The sequence below is a fragment of the Alternaria postmessia genome (assembly GCF_024291825.1).
Source record: "Alternaria postmessia strain BMP 2775 chromosome Unknown scaffold_89, whole genome shotgun sequence".
Classification (NCBI taxonomy): domain Eukaryota; kingdom Fungi; phylum Ascomycota; class Dothideomycetes; order Pleosporales; family Pleosporaceae; genus Alternaria; species Alternaria postmessia.
The window spans coordinates 60,154-84,063 of record NW_026260162.1 but is presented as its reverse complement, the minus strand read 5'-3'; the positions used below and the strand labels follow the sequence as shown (position 1 = coordinate 84,063).

General features: G+C 50.5%; 11 protein-coding genes across 11 annotated transcripts; 5 read left to right on the top strand and 6 right to left on the bottom strand.

Moving 5' to 3' along the window:
* Positions 1 to 556: 556 nt before the first annotated feature.
* On the top strand, positions 557 to 2,454 carry J4E82_009392 (uncharacterized protein; the record flags this gene model as incomplete). Its single annotated transcript, XM_051735617.1, has 3 exons — positions 557 to 1,000; positions 1,053 to 1,286; positions 1,336 to 2,454. The coding sequence occupies 3 exons, from the start codon at positions 557 to 559 to the stop codon at positions 2,452 to 2,454; spliced, it is 1,797 nt and encodes a 598-aa protein (XP_051584643.1).
* Positions 2,455 to 3,468: 1,014 nt separating this feature from the next.
* On the top strand, positions 3,469 to 4,724 carry J4E82_009391 (uncharacterized protein; the record flags this gene model as incomplete). The annotated part of the gene is made up of 2 exons (XM_051735616.1): positions 3,469 to 3,728; positions 3,782 to 4,724. The coding sequence occupies 2 exons, from the start codon at positions 3,469 to 3,471 to the stop codon at positions 4,722 to 4,724; spliced, it is 1,203 nt and encodes a 400-aa protein (XP_051584642.1).
* Positions 4,725 to 6,257: 1,533 nt separating this feature from the next.
* J4E82_009390 (uncharacterized protein) lies at positions 6,258 to 6,710 on the top strand (the record flags this gene model as incomplete). The annotated part of the gene is made up of 2 exons (XM_051735615.1): positions 6,258 to 6,522; positions 6,577 to 6,710. The coding sequence occupies 2 exons, from the start codon at positions 6,258 to 6,260 to the stop codon at positions 6,708 to 6,710; spliced, it is 399 nt and encodes a 132-aa protein (XP_051584641.1).
* A 179-nt stretch (positions 6,711 to 6,889) lies between these two features.
* On the bottom strand, positions 6,890 to 8,720 carry J4E82_009389 (uncharacterized protein; the record flags this gene model as incomplete). The annotated part of the gene is made up of 3 exons (XM_051735614.1): positions 6,890 to 7,863; positions 7,914 to 8,609; positions 8,660 to 8,720. 3 exons carry the CDS (start codon positions 8,718 to 8,720, stop codon positions 6,890 to 6,892), a joined length of 1,731 nt encoding a protein of 576 aa, XP_051584640.1.
* A 1,172-nt stretch (positions 8,721 to 9,892) lies between these two features.
* Positions 9,893 to 11,245, bottom strand: J4E82_009388 (uncharacterized protein; the record flags this gene model as incomplete). The annotated part of the gene is made up of 3 exons (XM_051735613.1): positions 9,893 to 10,008; positions 10,099 to 10,703; positions 10,755 to 11,245. The coding sequence occupies 3 exons, from the start codon at positions 11,243 to 11,245 to the stop codon at positions 9,893 to 9,895; spliced, it is 1,212 nt and encodes a 403-aa protein (XP_051584639.1).
* A 947-nt stretch (positions 11,246 to 12,192) lies between these two features.
* J4E82_009387 (uncharacterized protein) lies at positions 12,193 to 12,557 on the top strand (the record flags this gene model as incomplete). Its single annotated transcript, XM_051735612.1, has 4 exons — positions 12,193 to 12,218; positions 12,272 to 12,324; positions 12,374 to 12,436; positions 12,490 to 12,557. The coding sequence occupies 4 exons, from the start codon at positions 12,193 to 12,195 to the stop codon at positions 12,555 to 12,557; spliced, it is 210 nt and encodes a 69-aa protein (XP_051584638.1).
* A 444-nt stretch (positions 12,558 to 13,001) lies between these two features.
* J4E82_009386 (uncharacterized protein) lies at positions 13,002 to 15,299 on the bottom strand (the record flags this gene model as incomplete). Its single annotated transcript, XM_051735611.1, has 4 exons — positions 13,002 to 13,207; positions 13,258 to 14,026; positions 14,368 to 15,047; positions 15,113 to 15,299. 4 exons carry the CDS (start codon positions 15,297 to 15,299, stop codon positions 13,002 to 13,004), a joined length of 1,842 nt encoding a protein of 613 aa, XP_051584637.1.
* Positions 15,300 to 15,752: 453 nt separating this feature from the next.
* Positions 15,753 to 17,213, bottom strand: J4E82_009385 (uncharacterized protein; the record flags this gene model as incomplete). The annotated part of the gene is made up of 1 exon (XM_051735610.1): positions 15,753 to 17,213. One exon carries the CDS (start codon positions 17,211 to 17,213, stop codon positions 15,753 to 15,755), a length of 1,461 nt encoding a protein of 486 aa, XP_051584636.1.
* Positions 17,214 to 17,889: 676 nt separating this feature from the next.
* Positions 17,890 to 18,778, top strand: RPS2 (40S ribosomal protein; the record flags this gene model as incomplete). Its single annotated transcript, XM_051735609.1, has 3 exons — positions 17,890 to 18,003; positions 18,060 to 18,133; positions 18,184 to 18,778. The coding sequence occupies 3 exons, from the start codon at positions 17,890 to 17,892 to the stop codon at positions 18,776 to 18,778; spliced, it is 783 nt and encodes a 260-aa protein (XP_051584635.1).
* A 393-nt stretch (positions 18,779 to 19,171) lies between these two features.
* J4E82_009383 (uncharacterized protein) lies at positions 19,172 to 20,923 on the bottom strand (the record flags this gene model as incomplete). The annotated part of the gene is made up of 1 exon (XM_051735608.1): positions 19,172 to 20,923. The coding sequence occupies one exon, from the start codon at positions 20,921 to 20,923 to the stop codon at positions 19,172 to 19,174; it is 1,752 nt and encodes a 583-aa protein (XP_051584634.1).
* A 1,104-nt stretch (positions 20,924 to 22,027) lies between these two features.
* On the bottom strand, positions 22,028 to 23,683 carry J4E82_009382 (uncharacterized protein; the record flags this gene model as incomplete). Its single annotated transcript, XM_051735607.1, has 4 exons — positions 22,028 to 23,045; positions 23,092 to 23,461; positions 23,513 to 23,600; positions 23,663 to 23,683. The coding sequence occupies 4 exons, from the start codon at positions 23,681 to 23,683 to the stop codon at positions 22,028 to 22,030; spliced, it is 1,497 nt and encodes a 498-aa protein (XP_051584633.1).
* Between the last annotated feature and the right edge of the window lie 227 nt (positions 23,684 to 23,910).

The window sequence follows — 23,910 nt, the reverse complement described above, 5'->3', positions numbered from 1 at the left end:
TGTCACCAACTCTGAATCAGAACGGCAGATGAAACGCTATGATACCGCAGTTCGGCCGTAGCTTCACCCATCCTCTTGGAAATCTACTTGAGGTTTGAGGCCCAACACGAGACCCCAGGCCATCGGGTTCGTGATAATCGATCAGACCAATCGGCCATTTCAAGGCAACTCCCGGACTTCACGCACGCTGCTCGATAGGAACGATGATCTACGTCTTACGGACGATGCATCCAAGTTATGCCGACGTGTCCTTGATTACCTTTACTTTCGGTGCGATCTGGTCTGTTTGAGGAGTATCAAGAGTGGAAAAGGGAGCTTAGACTTTCATTCAAGCCTCGACTCCAGGTGGGATCGACAGAAGTGCGGTCACACCCGCAACGGCCGAAAGTGCGAGAGCCGAACGGTTGTGGATATAGAACGGGGCGTTAGCCACGGTTCTAGGTTGTTAGTCCTTCAGTCGTTCCTTCATCGCTAGTTCTGTCCGTTCACGATCCACTTGTGTGGTGACTCGTGTCGCCATTCCTTCCTTCATTGTTCTTCTCTCGTCATGGACATCATGATGTCGGAAACATATTCCAACAGGCTTTCATCTGCCCTGAAAGATCCGCATCCTATGGTGGAGCTGGCTCCACCACCAAACGCTCATCCAGTCTCAGCACCACATCCCATATACCCACCCTTTCCGGATGAGACACCCGGCAAGAGGCCATCAGTGCCTTCTGTTTTGGGTCACCACTCCAGACCGATGACTGCGGAGACCGCCAGACGTTCGAGACGCGAATCATACAACCTCATTGGAAGCACCTTCCTCATTACGAACGATGGGAGAACGCTCAAGCTTCCCATGCCCTCGAATTCCAAAGCCGACCCTCTGAACTGGAATAGATGGAAGACAGGCGGAGCATTGTTCTCTGTAGCCCTTTTCTCTGTTGTTTGTCTAACTGCAGCACAAGCTGCGTCCGTCGTACTTGATGACATCCAAAGAGATTTCGCACACGAGGTACGTTCAATTCTACTCACTGGGGTAAGCGTCGCTGACATGTTGCATTTAGGATATACCTGCATGGCTACTCAAAGCCTTAGTAACAGCTCCTACCTTATTCATGGGCTTAGGATGCTTTTTGTGGGTGCCGGTATCCATTGGTCTGGGCCGCCGGCCTACAATGTTGATCGCGACACTTGTCGTACTGCTCGCTATGCTATGGGCTGGCGAGGCAGGATCATTCCGTTCGCTCGTAGGCGCAGTCTGCTTCCTTGGTCTCGGCGAGGGGCTTGCGTTGTCCCTGGTAAGTAGTGTTTCAAGACAACTACGATCTCATTCGCTAATAACCCTAGGCTTTCCTGATGGTCATTGACCTTACCTACATCAACCAGAGATCGGCAGCAGTAGCACTCATGTGGTGCATGGCAGGATGCTTTGGCACTTCTGGCGTTGCACTGGTGCCTGTATTAGCAGACCACGGAAACAACTGGCGAAATTTCTATCATTACTGGACCATTCCCGTTGTCGTCTCGCTCGCTGTCACCTTCGCTCTCTATCCCGAAACATACTTCAAAAGGCCAACTGTGGCTTTCAATGGACTTATCCTATTGCAAAGTGCTACCGAGAAGTTGACGGTCTACGAAGATCGCGAGAAGGACTCCGAGATATATCGCGATCTGCCCGAATACCCCTTGCGCACTGGTTTTGCAGGCTTTCGTGACAAGGCCGGTCTATCGCGCTCACCCTTTGCATCATGGGCTTCGGCGGGTCGTTGCATCATCCAAATGGCCTACTGTGCTGCCAACCCACTTATCTTCTGGGTCTTCGTTGCCTCTGCCTTCAACTCGGCAAGCATGATCTTCATCGGCGCAACGTACGCGCGCATTCTCATCGCACCGCCTTATAACATGTCGCCGAGTGTTGTTGGCACTGTCAATGTCGCATCGGGATTCGGAGCCCTATGTGGTCTGCCCATATTTGCTTTGCTCTTCTGCAAGGTGTTGAAACGCCTCTCAAGCCGCAATCGAGGGGTATTAGAGGCGGAGCACTATCTTGTCGGCTACATCCTACCCGTCATCACCGGCGCGCTCAGCTCAGTGCTCTATGGTCTTGCTGTTCACTTTCATTGGCAACCTGTTGCCATTTACTTCGCGTACGGTATCAACGGCTTCTCCTTCATAACACTCATGATCGCAAACACACTCTGGGTCACTGAAGCCTTCCCGCGATGGGCTGCACCCGCTATCGCTGTTGTTGGTGGAGGATGCTACATCCTCTCCTTTGCCATGAGCTTTGCGCTTGTGCCTTGGATCGACGCTCACGGATACATGTGGGTTGGTATTGAACTCATGATCTTCCAGGTCTTGGGTGGGCTGGTTGCTATGCCAGTTGCCTTTTGGGGTAAGAGCACGCGACAGGCCATCGCTGGCAGGTGGTCTGAAGACCGGAGTGGTGCGCTTCGTCCGCTCTAGGATTTGTACATGGCATCCTTGATGCTGGTAGTAGTTGGTTGCAGGATTATGCTTCTAGAGCAGTGGTCATTGGCTTCACTCTATCTAGAGCATTATACTCTGGATGTAAATGGACGCGGATAATTTATAATCTTCAATCGCCACTTCTTGTTACTCTCACACTGATTCTCTAGTGGATGACGGCTGATGCCACAAGGTTGGGGCCAGTCACCCGCCGCATGCATGAGCCGCTCTCTATGCCCGGTTTAACTCTCTGACGATAGATGTAACACTTACGATATAAGCATGAGTTTTCCCTCATCAAGCAGTAAAATGTCGCCCGATATCAATGATGGCGGCTCTCACAGGCCACGGTTCAAACACTGACCCGCATGCATGACAGGCACGATTCAATGCTGCTTTATGGAGGTAGCACAGCGCGACCAAGATATAGTGCTGATTCACTTGTCGAAGAATCACAGATATGTCCATATCGTTCACAGCCCATATCGTATCACCCAACTTCAGGAGCCTTCCATGACGATTGGAAACTTCCCACGTAAATACGGTTGACTTTCAGACTCAGAGACGAAGGACTGGATGGTAGTCGCATTCACCAGGCTGTAGGGTTGAACATTATCTGGGATCCTGCATGTCAGCCCAGACTCGCTTGGGTGATTGACAGCGGTCATCTCAGATGTGATTGCTACCCACGTTTGCAAGCATGTCACCAAAGCGCCAGATTAGTCAACACGGAGGATTAGAATTTGATATATGTGTAAATTGTGCCCTTTGATAGGGATGTGAAGTCGTGTATTGAAGGAGTTATCGTCTATTTCAGCGCGTCTTAGGGTGTCTTCGCTAGTAAGCGCGGGCTCGCGTCAGCGGAGCGCTTTCCGCGACTCTGAACCCCACACTCCTCCATCATCGCATAGTCAAACCATCCTGTCTACGTTTGTGCCAGTTGCTATCCAGCATTTTAGTCTCTCGAAGATGCAATGAGAATTGTTATTGGGTCTCGATCTGGCCCAGAAGATGCGTCGCCCACCAGACGCCCACTACAGCTTCACGATACCCTCGATCCATGATGACACGACGCTCGATTGCCGCGTGTACCATCCAGATACTCTAATCAAGCCAAAGGAATCGGGCGATATCGTAGAATGGAAGAGGAGAGGTGTTGTCATGGCACATCCATATGCACCAATGGGAGGTAGTTACGACGATCGCGTAGTTGGTATCGTGGTAGACGAGTTCCTACGTGCTGGTTGGATGGTGGGCACCTTCAACTTCAGGTACGTCTAGTGATATATCTTGACCATAGAATCATCCGACTAAGCTACGTTAGAGGTGCGCACGGATCTAAAGGGCGTACTAGCTGGTCTGGAAGACCCGAACTAGATGACTATACATCCTTTGCAGCATTCTTCATGCACTACATGTCCTACCTACGTCTACGCATTACCTGCGACCTGAATCTCGCGCCCGATCAGCTTCCGACCCCCTCAAACCAAAGCGAATCATCGTCGGCGCATGACGACCAATCTCCCATAGTCATACTAGGAGGTTATTCATACGGCTCCCTCATCCTTAGACATCTACCACCTGTACCGACCATACTACAACCATTCTCAGCTCCAGTGACGGGTACTGCAGCCGATGAAATAATCCTGCGCGCTCGCAGGTTGGCAGACCAGAGCAATCTAGGATGGATCAACCTAGCTCGAGATGAGACTAGAGCTAGGAGGAAAAGCAGGGCAGGACATGAATCGAGACCTCCGGTTACAATGGGCGGAGAGGAGACTAGCCCAGAGAAGCGTAGAAGTAGCAGAGATGTCCGAAGAAGTCTCGAAGGCGGTACGCGCCATGAGATCAAAACACGGTTGAGAAGCCTTAGCCACAGGCGGACAGAGAGCCACGAACCAATGCCACGATCGGAAGCGAAGAGTGCGACAATCACAATGCCCGACGTGCGTTATCTTCTTATCTCGCCACTGACACCGCCAATCTCTACACTTGCTGCACCAGCCTTGATACATAGGTTCTGGAGCAAGTCCAAGGACGATCACCAGGACGTGCTTGGTAAGCACGTATCTCTAGCCATCTTCGGGGATCAAGACGCCTTCACTTCTGCGAAGAGGATTCGCGACTGGTCAGAACAATTGAAAGCTGAGCCAGCATCGCGCTTCACCAGTGTTGAAGTCGTGGGCGCAGGGCACTTTTGGATTGAGAGCGACGTCGAAGTAAGACTAAGATTTGCGCTGAAAGAATGGGAATCCGCAGTACGGTGAGGCAATTCAATTGGATTCACAGGCATAGGCTGTCTTTATTGTATATGTAAGGTTGCTGGAGAGAGATTGCTGGTGCAGAAGAGTGAAGAGTGGTTACAAGATAAACTGAGTAGATACAGCAGACATGGTGATAGCCTATGCATAAGTTGGAACTCTTACCATGAACAGGAAGATACACAAGAATACAACGGGTATCAGTCGGTAAGGCTAGAGCCAGCCTTTCTGTTGTTAGAAGGTGCCTGACGACGACGTAGCTGCATCACAATACATACTCATCGTCGAACAGCCACAACTGTTACACAAAACCACCAGATGACCGCTCTTCAGGAGCCAGAACGATGGACATATTACCAACATGCCAACGCAATTGTTAGTTATAGTCTTGCCCTTATTCTTGGCTGTACAGCTACGATGCTACTTCCATCAGTCGAGATCAGCTATCCACAAATTCAAAGCTCAATACCTAACAAAGGCACTATGTCTTTGGGCTAGGTATCTTATCCGGTCCTTCGCTTGTGAACCTGACAAACGCCTTGGCGGTCGTGTTAGGAACCTTCTATCACCATAAGTCCAATGCTGATGTGGAGGTCGATAATTGTCGAAAAAGGAAAGGGTTAATACGCGAGTATAGTGTCGCGGCAGTATTATGAGATGGCCCATTAATAGTCCCGCTCGGCAGTAGTGGTCAGGTCGTTCTGGCGTAGTGTCCGTTAGTAGTATTGTCTTCCAGTGAGCGTAGCATAGTCCTTTTCGGCGCATGTGTGTTCCCAATATGCTTTACAACCATACCTTACTATACTAAATATCGTGTTCTCGGCCTGAAAAGCTTGTTCAGGTATGGCGGCGCCGTAGACTATGGTAGCTCGGAGATTTTCCTCACTTTCTCTCTCATGCTCATAAGCGATTCACCCGGTGGATGAAGGGGCCTGGACTCCTACCTCACCGAGATCAGTAAGTATTAGGCCATACAGAAAAGCAACATATGGGAAATAAAAGAGAGGAACAGTATTTAGTTGTGATTGCTACATGTTCCAGAGCTTCGAGCGTTGAAGTACAGTACTTACCAAAAGAATTCTTGGTTTAGATGAAGGACGTTGTCCCAATCAGGTACCGCCCCTTCCGCCGGGAGCTAATGCAACTCTAAAAATAAAGTAGCTAACGCCTACTAAGGGGGAATCAACACAGGGATACTCGTAAATGCTCCAGCAGGATATTGGAAATTCAGGGTTCCTTCATGGTACATCAGCACTCAGCCGATCAGTGCGAACAACGTAGGTAACTCCACACCGCTGGTTTAGGATGAATCTCGCGTTACGAGGTAAAATTCCAATGCTTTTTATGGCAATAGTATTATCGGATCCGTTATCACGAGAGACAGGCACCACTATAGTGCTCAGCAACTACATAGGTCCTGTTATGTATATAATCCCATACATTCTTCAGGCAGAATACCATCACCAGCATCCACTGCTTCCAATCCATTCCCTTCTAATCTAGTATCATTCAATATCCATCATTATCGTTTCCACCAAGATGCAGTTCTCTACCGTCCTCCTCGCTCTCGTGGCTACCACCTCCGCCGCCGTACTCCCCCGTACCGAAAACAAGGGTCAGTGGTTCGTCCAAATGACACTCGGCCCCGACATTGAGCAACTGTACCTCTACGCGGAGTTCACATCAGACGAATACGACGAAGACCACAAGCTGAGGAGCAGCTGTGTTGAAGCACCCAACGCTGAGCTTCCTGTTGCCCATAGGTGCGACCGTGCCGCGTTCGACTTTTCCTATGACGGAGCAAGTAAGTTCAAATCTGAATCTGAATTACTTTGGTGACAAAAGCTAACACTCGTAGCCCTCAACGTCCAACAGACTCTTGATAGCGGCGTGACTGTCTATGGATCAGCACCCTTGTCTATCCATACCTTTATTGGCGGCGGTCGTTTCCGGGATGAGACTACCATTCAGGTATCTAGCGCTGTTGCTTGAATTGGATCATGTTGTTATAATGATGGCCTATCGAACTTATGTACATATCCTAACGTAACGGCATTGGAATCGATGCAAGACGAACCCACTATATCATGAAGGCACGTTTGGTTTCCCGTATAACCTGTCCAGCTCATTTGCACTATGACTATCTCGACTGTAACACATCTACAGCCCTCTTATACAGTAACTGTATACTCTACCGCATTTCCTGGTTCTCTAGGATAGAACTCAATGGTAAATGTAGTGTCTATGCTCGCTGCCCTCACAGCATCTAGAGCTGCCGCCTTGATAACAACATGTCCTGCATCCCAGTTCCACTGACCATCATAAGTCATGCGTCCCTGCTGCAACGGCCCTAGGTACTGTGTCCAATCGTCCACCAGATATGTTCCATCGGCTTTGACAGCCTTAACAGCCGCAGGCCTATTCTGCCCCGACCACGTGATTGGGACAAGTAAGTCCTGGCCCGCTGCTGGCAAGGGACCGGAGGTGTTAGAGAGGGTCGGTGTGGTGTATTGGAGAACGTTGACTTGAAGAGCGGCGCCGCGATTGAACGTTAGGGTCAAGTTTGCTAGGGTACCGGTTGGCGAAGTGGGAGTGAGTATCGTCTTGAGATATGATGCTGCAAACGTAATCTTCTCGCCCGAGACGCTGTAGTCCTTGCCTTTGGCTAATTGTTTGCTTCCTCTGCTGATCTTGCTAAGTGTGTTTCCGTTGAAAGCGAAGCCTAGCGTAACGTCCCCTACTGTTTCGTTCTTGCGGTGGTAGACGTATGCGGAACTCGATTGTGTTGTTGCAGAGCCATCGGTTGTGCTTTCTGGTAGCGCGTTTGCAATGCCTTTTACTGCGTTACGGTAGATATCCAGAGCTACCTCGTCGCGCCAGAGATGTGTTGCGCGGTCCAGAAAATCGGCTCCGTTGTCCCAGAGAACAGTTGTGGTGTTGTATTTCGCTGCTGTGCGGAGAAAGAAATCGAAGTATCGCCAGCGTGCTGCTGTCTCGGTGGCGACAGGTGATACTGCCCATTCGCCAATTACGAGTGGGATGTCAGAGAAGTTTCCACGGACAGCGGCGATATCAGCTTCGAGGGCAGCTTTGTCGGCGTCGGAGCCCCATGTGGTCTTTCCCCAAGCTTGGAAAACAAAGTCATCTTCTCTTGGGTCAGTTCTGATGAACTTCGAATGAGTGAAGGGCACTTACAAGGCGAATAGTAATGATACTGGATGCCCCATGGATTCTTGAACTTGGGGTCAGGCTTCTTGAACCACTGTATCGTTTTCAGTCCATCTTCTCCAGCACCAACGAGAGTAACAACGCGCTTTGGGTTGTGGCCTCCCGCATCATTAATAGCCTGAAGGAAGATATCGTTCAGGCGGTTAATGACAGCGCCATGTTCAGCGGTAGTCCCAGGGATCTCGTTGATCGTTTCAAAAGCGACCTTCTCGCTCTTGCAAGCCAGTTTGGTTCCAATTTGCTTCCAAAGCTTTCCAAGCCTTTCTTCAACAGCCGTTACGTTCGTGCTGGATTGCGTAAGATCGGCCCAAGTCCAGGAATCGTGATGAACATTAACAATCGCATACAGCCCTCGGTCTGTGATCATGTCCACAACATCCGATACACGTTGCAGCCATACGGGATCCACGGTCCAGTCTGGTGATTGAGAAGTGAAGTGGTACGCCCAGGTTACGGGTAGCCGAATGCTCTTAAAGCCAGCTCTTTTCGCATCGTCAAAGGTGCTGCCGACGACTGGCGGATTGTTCCAACTGCCTTCGGTTTCTACAGCGTCAAGCGTGTTACCAACATTCCAGCCTGGGTTCAACTTTTCGAAGAAGGCACCAGCCGAAATGGCAGAGAACTTTGAAGTTGAAGGACATTTTACACCGGTGCCATTCGTCGCTTCATCGTGTTAGCTGTCGCCATAGTATTGGAATCATGGAGCAACGAACATTGAGCAACAGCGAAGGTACTGTTTAGCAGCACTGCTGCACTTGCATAGGAAATCTTCATTGCGACTGTTGAGCGTTCTGCGTGACCTTCGCCTCAGGAGATGGAGAGAGATATACAATGTCGACCATCAGCCAGGTTCCTTCACCTCGGTACGGAGATCTTCCATATAGCCTCATCCACTATCCCCTCGTCATTTCTCTATAATCCTCACATATTAATGAACTGTTACCCCAGGATGCGGTACCTTCCGGCTAGCGTGACCATCAAGCTTCCTTGCTAATCTAGTTTAATTGCAAACTCTCCTGCTTACCCGGTTCCCAAGGTGGAAGCGGAAGCATGGAAGACATCTAGAAAACAACGGGTTTGTTTTAATGGCAAGTGTGATTGGCCGTCATCATGATTAGTGTGCCATCTCGTTCGATCTATATTGTAGACCCCAGCCCGATTTCATATGCAGGTCCCCGCGGGCCTAATCTCCAAATTACCCAGGGCAATGGTATTTTTCCACCAAAGACTAAAATACTTCAGATGGTGATCACACCTTGTCTCTTCCACTTGTCATGAAATTATTGCTCACATGCGAACGCCCAAGACACACCATCTTCCAGATACAATAATACAAGTGTTCCGTGCCCAAAACAGTTCGGTAAAAACACGACATGATAGCGCCGGATCTCGGGCAAAGTACTTGGGTTGCAACCAGTATAATAAAAATGCGAGCGCATGTTTCTCCATGTACCAAATGGAACCGCAAAACTCCTGAGCTAAACATACTCGTGTGAAACATCCAAAACAAGGATGTACCAACAAAATGGAGGCTTACAAATTCCGAGAGGATATACTATTCCCTTCAACAAAACAAGAGAAAAAGCTAATAAGACAAGTGAAGAAGAGATATTGATTGTTGGAAGTTGCCCCGTTGCCCTTAAAACGCCGAGAAAAGAAGGACCAAATACCAAGTGGGTCATCAGCCCACAGCGTGTCGCATAGAAGGCTTGAACTGCAGTCAAAAAGGTGCCCTCTATCATCCAGTCTAGGGCCGCATTAGACATCTTGTCTCCAAGAGCACGACCATGCAGACTCCGTAGATGTTTGCACTCAAGCGCGTCGAGACGGCGTTGCGTCAACTTGCATTCATAATCTGCTTGCTCTGCTGTCGAGAATGGATCTCCTGGAAGCGGCAGCATGCATAGGCGCGTCGGTACGTGATTCGCATGCTCCGAATCTGAACCCTACTCAGGACGAGGCCTCTTCGCGCCGTGAGGGTTTTGCCAGCTGCCATCGTTGCCGCCTTGGTTGCCTTGGAAGAATCCTGGGTTAAATCCTGGGTTGCCACCAAAGCCGCCTCCTATAGCCTCGCTGTTAGTAATCGTCCCATTGGGGAATTAAAAGGATGGGGGTAAGTCACTAGTCGGAGTATGAAAATTTCTCGACGTACCCATTCCTCCCATCATGCCCATGTTACCACCACCCATACCCATCATGTTGGCTCCCATGCCCATCATGTTGCCACCCATGGGCATGTTCATGCCGCCCATGGGGTTTGTGCCCATAGGATTCATACCCATATTGCCGCCACGGCCACGGTTGCCCATACCACCACGCATATTACCGCCCATCATGCCGCCGCGATTGAAGCCGCCACCGAAGTTGTTCATGCCGCCCATGGGGTTACCGAAGTTGTTCATCGGCGCTTGGGCACCGTAGCCTCCCATGTTGCCACCCATGTTTCCACCAGCAGGAGAAAAGTTGCGGTTGTTTTGGTAACCCATGCCGCCCCTGTTGAAATTGCCACGGTTGTTGTTATATCCACCTCTGTTGTTGTAGCCACCTTGATTGCCGTAGTTTCCAGAGGTAGCGCGGTCGTTCCGACCCTTGTCTCGCGCGGGAACATCCTTTGGCAGTGTCTTGAATGGGTTGACATGCGGAGGACTGAAGATGGCGGTCGGCTTCTTCGTGTGGGCTTGGTCTCTGAAGAGGTTCTCGATTTGGTGTTTCAGAGCAGTAGCTGCCTGTGGTGAGTTCAAAAGAGTGAAAACTTGACTTCAAAAGTTGGTTAGCATATTGTGCCTCGAAGCATCAAGTGCAACTAACCCTTTACTCTTGCCATTGACTTTGTGCTCATTGAAGGTTACCTCAACAAGCTCATCTTCACAACCGCTCTGGTTGGCCCATCCGCGAATGTCTTCTTCACTAATCCACCAATTTACATCGTTGATCATAAGAGCTGCAGTGGCGCCGGGGTCAGTTGGGCGATCATCGTCTTCGCCCTGCTTGCGCTTTGTACCCTGTTGCTGAGGTGCTTGTTTGTGAACGTCAAGGCCAGCCGAGCCTCCTGTGGATGCGATCTGTTGGGTACTCTGGTCATGATGACCCTCGCCGTTTGTCGTCTCGTCTGTAGACTCTTTGGTCGATTGATCGCCGTTCTCGGTCTTGGTAGTATCCGGTACGTGGTTCGATGTCGCAGCATTCGCCTCTGTGTTCGGGGTGTTGGAGTCGGTTATGGTAGTGTCTTGCTGCACGCTCGAGTCTTGGTAGGAGTCATCGCCGTAGATGTCGATATCGAAGTTGTCGTCGTCAGCCATATCTGCTGTGGTATGTTAAGTCAACTGCAGTAAGCGATGAGGTTTGTTCCGGTATTCTTTCTTAGATTCGCTCTTAGGTACTTGATGTGCTAGTATCAATAGCCAAAGTACACGCAACTCTGTGATTGGCATACAAATCAGCATGATGAGATAGAGGGTGTTGCAAAAGAAAGTGTGGACTTGCAGTCCGTTGCAATGCGATGTCGAGAGAAAAGACAAACAGCGTAGAGTAAGGCCATACGTACAGTGCCGCTGTCGGCGCGTGGTGACAAGGTCCAGAAAGACAGCTCAGTGCAAGACGGGATAGTCCGATCGCCCCTGGCAGATGCGGAGATGTGAAAGGTACAGGATGTGGTGTGAGAGATGTGTGTGTGTGAAGCCTCAGCCTGCCTCCTGCGCTCGCTTTTGCTAGCTTCCAGTACAGTTTGCGCGAAGCGAAGTTGCTGTATACAATGTCCCTTCGAATTGATGAGGCGCTGAATCGTGCGCTACCAGTAATAAGAAGAAATGGAGAGCAACGAGGACAACTCGATGCAGATGCCAAACACGATCCCTTTCCACCCTTGACTCTGCGTGTTTGTCGAAGCGAAAGCGGATTGCGCTCGCACGTCTCGTTGGCCGGTCTGTTGCGTAGTGAGTAACTGCGTTCGGTGACAAACCTGGGGAAGCGGGTAGAGACGACTTGTCGGCGCGAGCACGAGTGAGGGTGAGCGACAATCGAGGACGCGGATGCGATAGCTCGCAGTTAGCGTGAAAGTTAGCGTGCTTGGCAGAACACCTACCCCTGTCGGGTTTCTCCGCAAGGCCAGATTGCCGTCCGTCTGGTAATTTGGCAGCTGCTACCCTGAGTCCGCGACTTGTCCAGCCCGCGATACTTCTCCAACACAACTCAACTCACCACCCTTTCAAGTCACCCCCCACCTATCACCACCCGCACACCAGTCGCCATGGAGAACGTCAAGGAGTTCGCTGAGTAAGCCACACTGGAATCGCACGATGAGGGAGCGATGGCTAACGTCTGCGCAGTATGCCCGCTGAGTTCCTCAAGGAGGGCACTCTGTTCATGAACCGCTGCACAAGTACGATCGCCTCTCTATTCCGGTCTTGCCACGCCTAACATGACTACAGAGCCCGACAAGAAGGAGTTCATCAGGATATCGCAAGCAGTCGGCATCGGTTTCTTGATCATGGGTCAGTGATACGTCGCATGCACGCCCAAAGTCCATGCAACTAACGTATCACAGGAGTCATTGGCTACGTTGTCAAGCTCGTCCACATTCCCGTAAACAACATCCTCGTCGGCGGCTCGTAGACGCTACTACGCCACAACCATTGATTCTCTTCCCTTTGCATCTTCGACCACGACACCGGTCCGTTCATCATATCATCTTGTATTAGGGGCATTGGAGGTGAACAGACCGGCCTTCGCTTTGTGGGCTCCATAGAGGAAATATGGCATACTCAAAACGGCTGTACAGTATGGGGTTGGGCCAGCGGGAGTTTGATTATATCCAAATTTAGGCATGCACAGGATTCATCTTGATTTGGTCTACGAACTGTGTGTTGTGGTGTGAACGGTGTATGTGGAGTAGAACGATAACGCGGTGCTTGTAACGCTGTGACAGCGATGTTGAGCAAGATCGGAAGTCCCTGTGAACATCCGATTGCATTCCCAACTTCTCACCAAATCCCTATATGCAGCACTTGTATTCACCCATCCATCGGAATTCTAGAATGGTCAGCGATGCAGGAGCTTTCACTCCTCATTCATCATGTCTTCATACCACATGGGGTGTCGTCTCGCCCTGCCTTCAGGACTCGTGTAAAGCCGTTCATCATGCTGCAGTTGTGCATTGACCCGCCTCCCAATCTTAGGCTCTGCTTCATCTTCTTCAAGGCCATCGTTCCAAGTGTGGACTGTGCAAGTTCCCTGTGAGGTACCCCAGCCGTTCCATGAGGTTGCTAGTAAAAGTTAACATATGCACCAAAACTAGGAGTGTACAAATACTTACCAGCAATCATAGGCGCGTTGGGATGCCAACTCGCGTCACGAACACACGTCTGCCATCTGCCCTCGTTTCTACCCCAGTGCTCGTACATTCCAGCAAGAAGATCTGGGTCGCGTGGTCGTGAGTTCCTGGTTGCCTTGAGAACATCGACCTTGCCAGCAATTGTCGCATCCATGTTCCAGATGTAGACCGAGCCGTCGTAGCTGCCAGAGTAAACATATCGCGAATCTGTGCTACCAGGAGGCGAAAAGTGACATCGAATAAGCGTCTTCAACACCTTGTGCCCGCGGAACGTAACAAGTGAGCAGTCATGTGGATGCGGACGGTACTCATCAAAGTCGTATGCGTTGGATCGGTACTCGAAGCGGTTGGTGTATGCATTGGGATCAATGCCGTCTGCCTTCTCCTTTGACATCATCTTCCTCAGATCCCACAGCTTAGCAGTCTGATCTTTGCCGTTACTAAGCACGTATCGTCCATCTCCCTTGCTGTCGACATATGTCAAGCCCTCAGTGTGTCCCAGAAAAACACCGGCTTCGCGACCGTCACCCATACTTCTTCGATCCCAGACCTTGAGCGTTGTGTCGTCGGAGCCAGAGTAAAGAATATGTGGCGATTGAGTGTCGCCGAAGCAGACTGCATTCACATCATCTTGATGACCTGGTATGCGTAGCACTGACTGACGACGTTCAATGTCGTATACATAAACAGAACTGTCTCCCGTTCCTGCTACAATTTCGCGACCATCGCCAGAGAATCTTATCGACCAGATCTGGATGGGTCAGCCACAGTCTCAAATGTTGATAAACACATCTTACACCAAAATATCCGCGATACCCACGTGGGGTAGGCCGACCGAGGTCTGCAAAATCAAGATAGTGTGGTTCAGAATCGTTGTCAGGGTCGGTGTGTGCTAGTGCGACAATACTCCTAATGGAGCTGTATGCCAGAAAGCGATTGTCTGGACTTAATGATGCATCCGTAATCGTCCATTGACCACCATCATACCTTACAGTCTGCAATATATTAGCTTTGCGGAGCTTCGAGTTCGAGATTGCTGCTTGCCTTGTAGTACTTCCAATCGTATGGATTCGATGTGTCATACATGCGTACTTTGAAATCCTGAGCGCATGAAAAGAAGAAGTTGCCATCGTCTGAAAACTGTCCTGAATAGCATCGCGCATTGTAGTGAATGATTGTGTCGGCCACTGATTCTGGTATCATTTCTTGCCTCAACAATCTCGTGGAATTCTTCTGGCGACCGTCACCACCAATACCTAACTCTCGTCGCATGATGTTGTAAGCTAACTTCTTTTTTCGCTTAAGTGTGTCTTGCGATCGAGGATTTGTTCCGAAGTTGCCCCCTTGCATCAATTCCTGACCCTGCTCGCTAGGCACCTTTTCAAACAAATCTATGCCTCGTGGTCGTCGCCTCCTTCCAGAGGTCCTCGTCGAACCGAGAGGGTCGTAGCCATCGTCTTCGTCCTCGTCTTCGTCGTCCTCATCGAGTCTGCGTCGCCGGAGCGCGGATCGTGGAATGAAATCGGTGGCGAATATGCGGCCCAATCCAGCGTGTCCAAGCAACTGCATTATCTGCTCGCGCGTAATCATAATTGGCTGGCGGGGGTTGTCCATCTCGTCTTCCTCTGCATCGTCGTTCTCTTCCTCGTTCTCGTCTCCATCTTCGTCGTCCTCTCCGTTCTCTTCATCTTCGTCGTCATCGTCGTCGTCATCGTCGTTATCATCGGTGTATTCGAATGCGATCTCCACTCCGCTGAGATTGCTCAATCGTTCTGCGGCATCTTACAATTATGTTAGTAGATAGATCACAGACTATGTATCATAAAGCCAAGTATACCGTGAAAGCTCAGATCAGCTTCACCTTCATCGTTATCGTCGGTGCCCTCTTCTGCAGGTACAAAGTCCATGTCGTCATCATACTCGTCGTCGGTTTCTCGCCAGAACGGGTCGCTCGGATCGTATACAATGGTTCTGGCTGGGTCATCCTCGGCGGGTGGACTAGTTGGGGCGTGCGACGAACTCATGTTTGCGAAAACGTTATTCTGTAGATGTCGCAAGATGTGCCGAGGCGATATAAGAGCAATGCTCGTAATGGGCGGGAGCTTTGTAGTAGTCGCGGTAATAGGATTATCTCCGAACGCCCCACTCTTATCGATAGATCAAGACGGACTTCCGCACATGAAGAAGCTCTTCTTTCATAGGTTGTAGCTTGTATATGGAGATTTACTCTGAAAGCATATATAGCATTCTGCGTTGTTGCTCCACTAGAGAAGATGGCAGTATGCATCTTTTGGGTCTATCCAATATTTGCAGAGATAGGGCACCATTGATGAGAAACAAGCTCCTTCGAGTTAAGTGCGCACTATTTGATAAGCAAGTGAGTAGATTTGATATGATTCAACAATTACACAGAGTGTGGCTACTCGGAGGAATATCTAATCTCGAAAAATACGCCGAGGAAGGACCGCGTTTCCAGCTCAGTCAGTATCGGTATCCTGATGCGAAATCATAAGCTCAGGATCTGGATCCTCATCTTCGGAGTCAAAATACGTCTGCTTGGGCGGCGTAGGTTGTCTCGGCGGAGAACGACCAATCCTTATAGCAGACCCTGTCATCTCCTCTGGTTGTTTGGTCTCAAAGCCATCATGGTCTATCAGCGGTTGTGTAGCTCGCTCTTTACCCTTTCGTTTCGAACCAAGAGCCTCTTCTAACATGTTTCTGCCTTGTGTAAAAGCTTCGAGCTCGGCACCAATGGCGCAAACTAACAAATTCCAACTTCGCGACGAAGCAAACTCTAGCTTCTCCTCTAGGTAGGTAATGGTTGCGTCCATCTGCTCGAGAAGCCTGGTGGGATCAGGGGTGCTCTTCCGTGTCGTTGATCGCATAGAGTTCTGTAGGCTTGTTTCATAGTCTTCGACTCTCTTCATAACATCTGCCCACAAAAGTGCACCTTCGTCAAGCGCACCTCGATCTGTATCAACCTTCTCACACCTTTCAGCCAGTCTTGTGTACTCGTCTTGCCAGAATTCGCGCGCCATGTCGAGCGTCCGCCGTTTTGCAGGTAGTGTAAGGAACGGTGATGATGACATTGGAACGTGATCCGCGTTTGGAGGTCGCGCAAGGAAATTGGAAACTTCACGATCTAACAGTGACAACGATGTCTTGTACGATGCCAACTTCGCTTCCACCGAGTTCTCTGTATCAGCCAGTTCGTCCAAGACCTTTCGATGTCGTCTTTTGAGCGCCCATAGTTCCTCTTCTTTCTGGCGAATCTCCTGCTCTAGCTTCGAGGCTTCCGTCTGTAAGCTCTGTGCCTTTGCGCCAGCGTCCTCGTTCTCTATATCTCTGATCTTCTTTTCCAGCCGTATGCGCTTCTGACTCCACCCGTCGGTCTTCTCTACTGTGCTTTGCAGCTTCCTCAGGTCCTCGTCTAAAAGATCAAGCTCCTCAGACTTGACGCTGGCAAGCTGTCTTATCCGTCTAGATATGCCTTGTCTCGCTGCATTTAGCCCCACTTTCTTCCTCCGTGCTCCGTTATGGCCGTTACCGTTCTCCGCACCTCGATCGCTCGACCGGACGCTGCTCACAGTTGGTGTAGTGCTTCCGTTCGACACAAGATCATCCGGTGTAGCATCTCCAGCGCCACGTCCACCCATTAGACCATCGGCTTGTGCGTCGAGTAGCTCTTGCAGCTGTTGTTCGAGGTATCTAGCTCGCCGCTGCAAAGCTAGCAGGTCGTCAGGAACGCGTGGAGGCGGAGACAGGCTAGTTCTTGGAGCGTTCCATAGTACTGACGAAGTCACAGGCGGTGGTATTCGCGGAGATGGCGGAGAGTTGTATAGTGGTAGCTCATGTTCACGCGCGTGCGGGTCTTCAAACGACTTTCTAAATCGCGGCGGAGGCGAGAACGAGCCGAGGACTGAATTGAAGATAGACATTGTAATGAACCACGATCTCGCAGCGTGGCCCGTGAAATTATTGTCGAAGCGTTGGAGACAAGTGTTCGTGCATGTGATATCGTTGGTACCTCGAGCATGTGAACGAGTCATGCGCGCTCAAAGCGCCCTTAGTCAGCCACGTCATTCCGAGCAGCTTGGACAGCGCGATAGGCAGCGTCGGTGCGCAAGACAATCTTCCGTCTAGTGACCAAGGAGCGCACTGGGTGCAGTCACACTTGAGATGTCCTGTGAAATGCGATACGTTTGCGCTCCATTGACATACCGATCTTGCCTCCTTAGGTGATCCAGTCGCTTCAAGTACTTGTCAGAGGCACTTCTCATGTCAGATCTCTGTGCAGAAGGTCTCACGAGGATGAAAACAGGCACAGCTGCATACAAACTGGACTCTGCAGAGGTTGCGCCTTGTAGTTGTGGTGGTCATTGGTGAACCACCTGCAACTCATCCACATGTAGCGTAGGTGCGCCAAACCCAATACGGCTAGTGACATCCACGACCTAAGCGAGCATTTCAATATCGAAAGTTGCAAGTGCGACCGCGACAACAGCACGCACTAACTCCCAGGAACTCTCAATCGTACGCTCTTCCACCTCTTCTCACTCTCAAGCCCGTCGCTAATCGCAAATCCAGCAGCCGTATACCCCACCAACATACATCATGGCTGACGCTCCTGCCCCCGCTCGCGGCGGATTCGGTTCTCGTGGAGACCGCGGTGGTGACCGTGGACGTGGTCGCGGACGTGGCCGTGGCCGCCGTGGCGGAAAGACTGAGGTGCGCATATGAAGGCTGTGGAGGGACAAATAGCAGGAAATTGACAATTGGCACAGGAGAAGGAATGGCAGCCCGTCACCAAGCTCGGCCGTCTCGTAAAGGCCGGCAAGATCAAGAGCATGGAGGAGATGTACGTTCTCAAGCGGGATTGGGCAAGGAATTCGTACTGACAGCGGACAGCTACCTCCACTCTCTCCCCATCAAGGAGTACCAGGTCGTCGACTTCTTCCTCCCCAAGCTCAAGGACGAGGTCATGAAGATCAAGCCTGTCCAGAAGCAGACCCGTGCCGGTCAGCGTACCCGCTTCAAGGCTATCGTCGTCATCGGTGACTCCGAGGGCCACATTGGTCTTGGTATCAAGACCTCCAAGGAAGTCGCTACCGCCATCCGCGCCGCCATCATCATCGCCAAGCTCTCCGTTGTCCCCATCCGAAGAGGTTACTGGGGTACCAACCTTGGTGAGCCTCACTCGCTCCCCACCAAGGAGAGCGGAAAGTGCGGTTCCGTCACTGTCCGTCTCATTCCCGCTCCCCGTGGTACCGGCCTTGTCGCATCGCCCGCTGTCAAGCGTCTCTTGCAATTGGCTGGTGTCGCCGACATCTACACTGCCTCTTCCGGTTCAACCAAGACTCTTGAGAACACCCTGAAGGCTACCTTCGTAGCTGTCGCACACACCTACGGTTTCCTCACCCCCAACCTGTGGGCTGAGAAGAAGCTTACCCCATCCCCGCTCGAGGAGTACAGCGACATCCTCCGTGAGGGTAAGAGGTACTAGAGGGTTTGTTTTTGGGTTCTTTCTAGCATAAGGGTTATGGCGCGGGGTATTACATTCAGGACCTCACGTATGTATCCAACGATAGTGCTGGGTACACCGGCATGAAAATGAACAACTTTCAATGATGACCTTGAAGTTATGATACTCCACGTGGTTTCGCTAAGTTGAAGTGCATGTATTTGGGAGTGATAATGCTAGATACGCTCAGTTCATCACCACACGTGACTGAAGTTTACACAATAGTACATGGAATGTTAAAGTACTCTGAGGATCCATGCGCAGCTGCTTGCGCACAAGCATGATAATAAATGTACAGGAAAAGAAACCATACTACGTCTGTCTCACCGTGTGATCCAGAGCATCACAACGATAATCTGGAGACAAGGCAAAGACCTAATGCTGCACCTGTCGCAGATCTTTCCAACACAAGGCGAACTGCTGAAGAAGCCCAAAAGATCTCATCATCTCGTTTATCTCCTGTAGCGCGTGATGTACCAGAGACGGACCGACCAGTTTGGGATAAGGTTGATTCGCAAGTGAAAGGGACGCGCAGCCCGGCGGAGGTGGGTTTTGTACTCTTCCGGTGCTCTTTTGTAGGTTTATCAAGTCGAGGCCGGAAAGAGAACATCTTACATTGGCCTCGAACATTTCGAGCATGTTGTTGACCTGTTCTAGTGCACTATATACTAAGGCCGGGCCGAACAAATTGCCGTAGTCGAGAGGTTCAAGACCAAAGGGCAGAAGAGTTTGTTGACGTGCCAAAGGGTGTGCCTGTGATGGCGTTGGTGCGACCGCATGAAATGTTTGCCAGTGCATGACCGAAGCAGATGTGTATTTGGTAGGTGTTGGAGTAGGCCTAGTAGGGGCGGTGTTGGCACCTTTCGCTTTCACATTGCCACCTTTTTTCTCCGACTGTGAAGCCCTGATCTTCTTTTGCATTGTGTTGATTTTTTTCTGTATCTTAACAATGCCTTTTTTCTGCTCTTCCGATAGACCATTGCGCATCCAGGCTGGGATACGGCTTCGAATGTCAACTCTATCCTTTTCGCCACTCAATATCCTTCTTGCCTTCCTTTGTATATCTGCTAAAAGGCTGAGCTCGTTTTCCGACGCTGGAAGGGGAGCCCTATTGGGCCCAGTGCATGGTATGCAGAGAGAAAAAAGGTCAACATGCTCTGTTGCTGCATTTGGTCCTGTTGGTGGCTGGCGTATGATTGATGAGACAGACAGAGTTGGTGTCAGAGTGATTGAATGTGAAGAAGCTAGTGCATTCATCGGAAGTTCATCAGGATCCTGCTTGATGATAGGTTTCTGATCCATGATAGACAGGTCAACGATCGATGGAGCTGGCCTATCTTCAGAATTAAGATCCAAGGCTTGATCCGGCCCATGCCTCATATTCTCATTGACAAGCGCCCATTCGTATCCGTCCCACGTGCTGGGATATGAGCGACGAACTGGTGTACTGCGATCGCCGATGGATTTACGGCTGTCCGTGGATCGCGTTCGTTTTGTTGATCTTTCATCAATATAGCCCACTGGCTCTTCGTTCTCGTCTTCGACAAGCTGATGTTTTAAAGAATTTCGTTCTGCCGTGTATGCAGAGATAGACAAGGTGTGATCTGAGGGTGACGCTGATGTTACAGCATGGACTTCTGTATCCTTGTTTGTGAGCAGTTCTCCAGGGCGGATACCTCTCTGGCCTTCAAGGAGTTGGGTTGGTTGGTTCGAGGTTACCGGGATTGCATTGGGAGGTGTTGGGGTTGAACACGATGTTGTGGTAGCCTCTATTTGTGTTGGTGGTGCATTGAAAGCCATTAGACCTGAAATCGATGTGGTGGGAACCTCCACTCGTACCGGCTCTTCATCGATAACATCGTATGCCGATATGGGTGATTGGACTGCATGATCGTCTTCTATCTCTTGTGCAGCTACAGTCTCTCGTAAAGTTGTGGCTTCGTACAAAGCTGCAGTCTCGTCTGCCTGCTGATGAGACATAACGTGCTCCGGCCCTTCTTCTTTGTTAAACGAGACAAAACTCTCGTCGGCTTTCTCTAGGTGTTGTTGCATCTCCTCTTTCTCGGTAGCACTGGATTCCGGATGCGGTGATGTCGGTGGTGCTGTTGTTTCCGAGATTTTTGGCATTGCCTCTGAAGTAGCTTCCTAGGTTGTGTCCAAGAAAGCTTCGCTATTTCTGATATTGGCGCACGTAGAGCGACGTCCTTGCATCGCTACCTTCACAAAGGAACGATTGGCAGGAGCACTCTTCTTGAACTTTCCTAGACCGCGAGACAGGGTACATTGTGTGCGATTGCCTCAGTAACTTCTACATCGGCACCCGCAATCAATGATCCAACCTCGTCCTTCGCACTCTCCATGTCTCCATTTCCTGATACCATTGGTGCAACATGTTTGTTTCCATTCAAACTGCCGTCCCCAAACTCTTACTGTGTTTGAGCCATCGCATCATGGCGACTGCTGGAGGCGATTGGCCGATGAGACAATTGAGAAAGGTAGAAAAAGCCAAGCGCTTGATCGTACCATGTTGGAATGTCTTGAAGTCAACGAAGTGGCTCTCGATTGTCAATACTCATCACGGTTTTCTGTCTATCACGTGCGCGGCAAGTTGCGAAACTTATAAATCCAGACATCGGAGTAACAGAGCTACCATTGCGGGCCGCAAGTCGAGGGTTTTGTTATTGCACGTCGGGCTCTCCTTTGACGTAGACGTTGGATTGGTTGTGGTAAATGTGTATGAATGTGCTACATATATCAATGTGCTCTCGGCGGCGATGAGTACTAGACGATCGAAAGCCATCAAGCGCTTCTAGGGCTCTGTCGGATGAGGTACCGGTGGATAATGATTGCTGATCACGATGCCAAGACACAATTGGCTCTTTTCAGTCATGTCAAGGTTATTTGGAACACATCGTTCTGGTAGGATGGCGATAGTGGCAGAAATAGAGTTGTTCGCCAGGTGCCAAAATGGCAAAAGGGCACGATAGTACAGATGCGCGTTGCTGTGTAGACCTTGGGATACGCGTTGGACTAAACTCCAAAATCACGAACATGACACGCTAGCGGCTTTTCTCGGAACATCCTCATAAACTTCATGGGGATCTTTCTATGTTGCATAGCCTGAGCACCACCCTCATTGTAAGAATTATCATATTCACGCATACGTAATGTACGACGTTCGGTGTGATGGATTCTATTGAACCACCTCGCAAAGCCGTCTGTGGATATCTTCTACTCGCCCTGCAACGGCTGGCCATTTCCACCCATGGTAATCGTCTTCGTGACAACATATTCCTCGATACCCAAGTGACTTCCTTCTCGTCCAAATCCAGACTCCTTGACACCTCCGAAAGGTGCAGCTGCATCCGAGATAAGACCGGTGTTGACACCAACCATACCAACTTCGAGGGCTTCAGCCACCCTATAAACTCTCTGGATATCTTTGCTGAAGAAGTAACCTGCAAGTCCCACGTCAGCCGCATTGGCGAGGCTAACGACATCGGCTTCGGTATCGAAGGGGAAGAGTCCAGCAACAGGGCCAAAAGTCTCGTCTTTGGCGAGCTGCATGTCCTTGGTCATGTCGCGGAGGACTGTCGGTTGGTAGAAGTTCTCCCCAAGATCGGGTAGCTTTTGTCCTCCGAACAAGACCTTTGCGCCGTTCTTGACGGCATCCTGGACGTGAGCATCCACCTTGGAGACAGCGCGGTCATGGATCAGTGGGCCGTGCGTGATTCCCTCTTCATAACCGCCACCGACCTTGAAGCTCTTGACCTTCTCAGTGAACCTGGTGCAGAACTCATCGTAGATACCTGATTGGACGTAAATCCTGTTGGCACATACACATGTTTGGCCCGAGGAACGGAACTTGGATGCGATAGCTCCGGTTACTGCTGTCTCAAGGTCGGCGTCATCGAAGACGATGAAAGGCGCGTTTCCACCAAGCTCAAAAGAAAGCTTCTTCAGCGTGTCCGACGACTGCTTCATCAGAAGCTTTCCGACGCCGGTTGATCCTGTGAATGAGACCTTTTTGACGGTTTTGCTTGATGTGATGGTCTCGCCAACTTCTGGTGTGTTCTTGAGTGCTGTGACGAAGTTGACGACACCCTTAGGGATTCCTGCTCGGTGTGCAAGCTCGGCGAGAGCTGCTGCTGTGAAAGGTGTCTCGCCAGGAGACTTCGCAACGACAGTGCAACCAGCTGCTAGAGCTGGGCCAATCTTTCGTGTGATCATAGCTGCTGGGAAGTTCCATCTGATATCGTTAGCCATGTTTCTCCAAGGCAGAGTGCAGAACTCACGGTGTGATCAATCCTACAACACCGACGGGCTCTTTGATAGTGAACACGCGATTACCAGCAACCGAGGCTGGGATGGTGGCTCCATACATGCGTGGCGCCTCTTCCGCGAACCACTCGTAGAAACTCGCAGCGTAGTTGACCTCGCCCTTAGCATCTGCCATGGGCTTTCCATTCTCCCACGTTATAAGCTTTGCCAGGTCCTCCGCGTTATCCATCATTAATTGATACCATTTCCGTAGCATGCGCGAGCGCTCGCGACCGGTAAGTTTGCGGAAAGAAGGGAGTGCGGCAGATGCTGCTGAGATGGCGGCTTCGGTGTCGGCGCGGTCCATCTCGGGCATGGTGCCAATGAGCTTGCCCGTTGCAGGATCTGCTACCAGTTAGAGGGACGGTCTCTGAAGAGTTTGAAAGACAGAAATACCATGGACCTCGAAAGTCTTGCCCGACTTTGCATCTATCCATTCTCCGTTGACATATGTCTGGCTCTTCAAGAGAGACTTGTCATTGAGCTGTGCAAGCTGTCAGCGCCTACGCAATCCACAATGCTCGCACAGCTGAGGGCAAAACATACCGGTGGTACTGAATGACCCATGTTGGCGTATCCTCGCGAAACAATTACTGGTAATGGCCTCTTCTGGAAGCGACTTCTATAAGCTTGTTGGCGTCCGAGTGATCGAGTTGCTGTTACAAAAGAGCGCATGGCGTCTATGAGTGGGTGTGAAGATCGATTATAAACTACAACGGACTCGCCCCCTCTAAAGGCGGCACACGTGGGAATAAAGATAGCTTAGCCCACCTGAAGACGTCAATTGCTCGTAG